The sequence below is a fragment of the Brassica oleracea genome, chromosome C6, assembly GCF_000695525.1.
Source record: "Brassica oleracea var. oleracea cultivar TO1000 chromosome C6, BOL, whole genome shotgun sequence".
NCBI lineage: Eukaryota > Viridiplantae > Streptophyta > Magnoliopsida > Brassicales > Brassicaceae > Brassica > Brassica oleracea.
The window spans coordinates 18,687,995-18,690,334 of record NC_027753.1 but is presented as its reverse complement, the minus strand read 5'-3'; the positions used below and the strand labels follow the sequence as shown (position 1 = coordinate 18,690,334).

The 2,340-nt window shown below is 48.1% G+C and overlaps 1 protein-coding gene across 1 annotated transcript; it reads right to left on the bottom strand.

Moving 5' to 3' along the window:
- Positions 1-62: 62 nt before the first annotated feature.
- LOC106297653 lies at positions 63-2,335 on the bottom strand. Its single transcript, XM_013733855.1, has 2 exons — positions 960-2,335; positions 63-900 (listed from the first exon to the last, which is right to left on the bottom strand). Exons 1-2 carry the CDS (start codon positions 2,333-2,335, stop codon positions 63-65), a joined length of 2,214 nt encoding a protein of 737 aa, XP_013589309.1.
- Between the last annotated feature and the right edge of the window lie 5 nt (positions 2,336-2,340).

The following is a 2,340-nucleotide window of genomic DNA, read 5'->3' as shown; positions in this document are numbered from 1 at the left end:
GACTCAAAGGTGTATGTCTGCGCATCTAGCATCGGTTTCTTCAGCAATTTGTTCATTTCGAACTACATCGCAATGTCTCCTAGGTGAAGATCAATCCTCCCTTGCCAAACATCAATGATCGCACCAGCTGTGCACAAGAAGGGACATCCCAAGATGAGTGGATCTCTCGGTTCTTCTTCAAATTCCAGAACCACAAAATCTGTAGGAACAAAAGTGTTCCCCACTCGGACATGAAGATCTTCCAGAATACCCACCGGTGACTTGACTGATCTGTCGGTGAACACAAGGGAGAGTCTTGTCGGTTTGAAGTTTGTGAAGCCCAGTCGTTTTGCCACAGAGTAAGGCACGAGATTGACGCTGGAACCCAGATCGGATAGAGAACAGGCGAATACAGTTCTCCTGATTTGTATGGAGAGAACAAACTTGCTTGGAACCATCAGTAGCTCACTGTCTCCAGTCACCTTACCAGAGATCGACCCTTTCATTAAGCTGCGCATAGAAGGGATCATTTGTATCGCATCTACAAGAGGTAATTTGATAGTTAGATCTTCCAGCATCTTTTTACACTTGGTCTCCTCCCGATCCTTGCGTGACGTCTTTGCTGGAACAGGATATGGAACCTTGGGGGTGTATTCGCGCGGAGGAACAGGCTCAACTGGTGGAGCGACAGGTGTCAGATCAGTCTCAGCAGACTGTTCTGGTTCCTCGTCAGATAAAGGAATTGCTTCAGATCTTGGTTGCTCACCCTCTTTCTGCTTACCCTTTTCCGCTGCTGAAAACTTCTTGGAAATTGTATCCGGTAGGTTTCTTCCACTCCTTAGGATTCTTGTTGGTCTTTCCAGGTAGAGTACCTTGCTGCCTCTTGACGCTCTCACGGTAGGTTTCTTCCACTCCTTAGTGCTACAGGATTGCATTCTTTAGGATTCTTTTCGGTCTTTCCAGGTAGAGTACCTTGCTGCCTCTTGACGCTCTCAGCTGTCTGTGCGATCTGAACATCCATCTGGCGCATATGGCTGGCTACGTTATCATATTTGGTACTCAGGTCATTGAACATGTGGTTCATCCTGGAGTTGATGTCAGTGGTGACTTGATTCATCGCTTTCCCTTGAATCTGTTGACCCTGGAGCAGCTGCTGCATCATCGTTGCTAGACCCTTTATTTCATCTTGCAGAGCAGTTGTAGGCAAAGGAGTGGTCGGTTGAGCAGTTTGCTGTTTCTGGTTCTGGAACTGGTTATGCTGCGCTTGGCTCAGGACATATGTTCTTCCCTGATATGGTTTCTGATAGCCGCTGTTCTGCCCTTGACTGTTCTGAGCGTTGTCAACCGGATTGTCAGCCTTGGAATATGAAAAGAGGTGAGGATTGTTCCTAAAGTTAGGGTTCGGGTGGTAGTTCTTGTACTGCCATCCTTGTCCATTGACGTAGCTCACTTCTTGTTGGTCATCCACGGTGTTGTCTCCCTCAGTTGTAGTGTCTGAAACATTGTTCTCTGATGCAGATTCCTCCATGATGAACACTTGGCTCTGATTACATTTCAATAGCTGGTCAACCTTAGCCGCAAGGTCGTCTGTGCTGTTTACGCTTTTGGAGCGATCATGTTCCTTGTTCTTGTTGAGGGAGCTGGACGCCATATTTTTGATCAGTGCGAATGCGCCTAGTGTTGTTTGTGTCATGAAATCCCCATTGCTCGAGGAATCCAGAGCATTGCGAAATTCATAGCTCACTCCATCATAGAACATTTCCAGAATATAGTCATCCTCAAACCCATGGTGAGGGCACTCCCTTCGGTATTCCTTGTAACGTTCCCAAGCATCATAGAAAGGTTCGTCGGTCTTTTGCTTGAAATTCAAGATCTTATGCCTTAGAGCTGCGGTTTTGGACTTCGTATAGAAGTGGCTCAAGAACGCCACTCTGACTTGTTCCCATGTAGTGAGCGTACCGGTTGGGAGCGAGTCGAGCCAACGAGCTGCTTTCCCTTCCAAGGAGAATGGGAACAACGTGCACTTGATGTAATCTGGTGGCACTCCATTCGCACGAGAGAAGTTGCAGACTCTCTCAAAATTCTCAGTGTGGTCCAAAGGGATTTCAGCTGCGAGACCGTTGAACGTTTTCTTCTGCACCAAGCTGATCAAAGCGAGTTTGATTTCATAGTCCTGTCTAGTGCAGGGAGGCGGATTGATTGCGGAGCGAGTGGTGGGGAACTTACGCGGAAGGTTCCGCTCTCCGATGGGAGCGCCTTGTTGCTCGACTTGCTGAGCAGCTAGGTCGGCGGCTGCTTGGCGAGCAGCCTCTTGTGTGTTGATTGTCTGTTGCATCTGCTGCATCTGTTGTTGCATGAGCG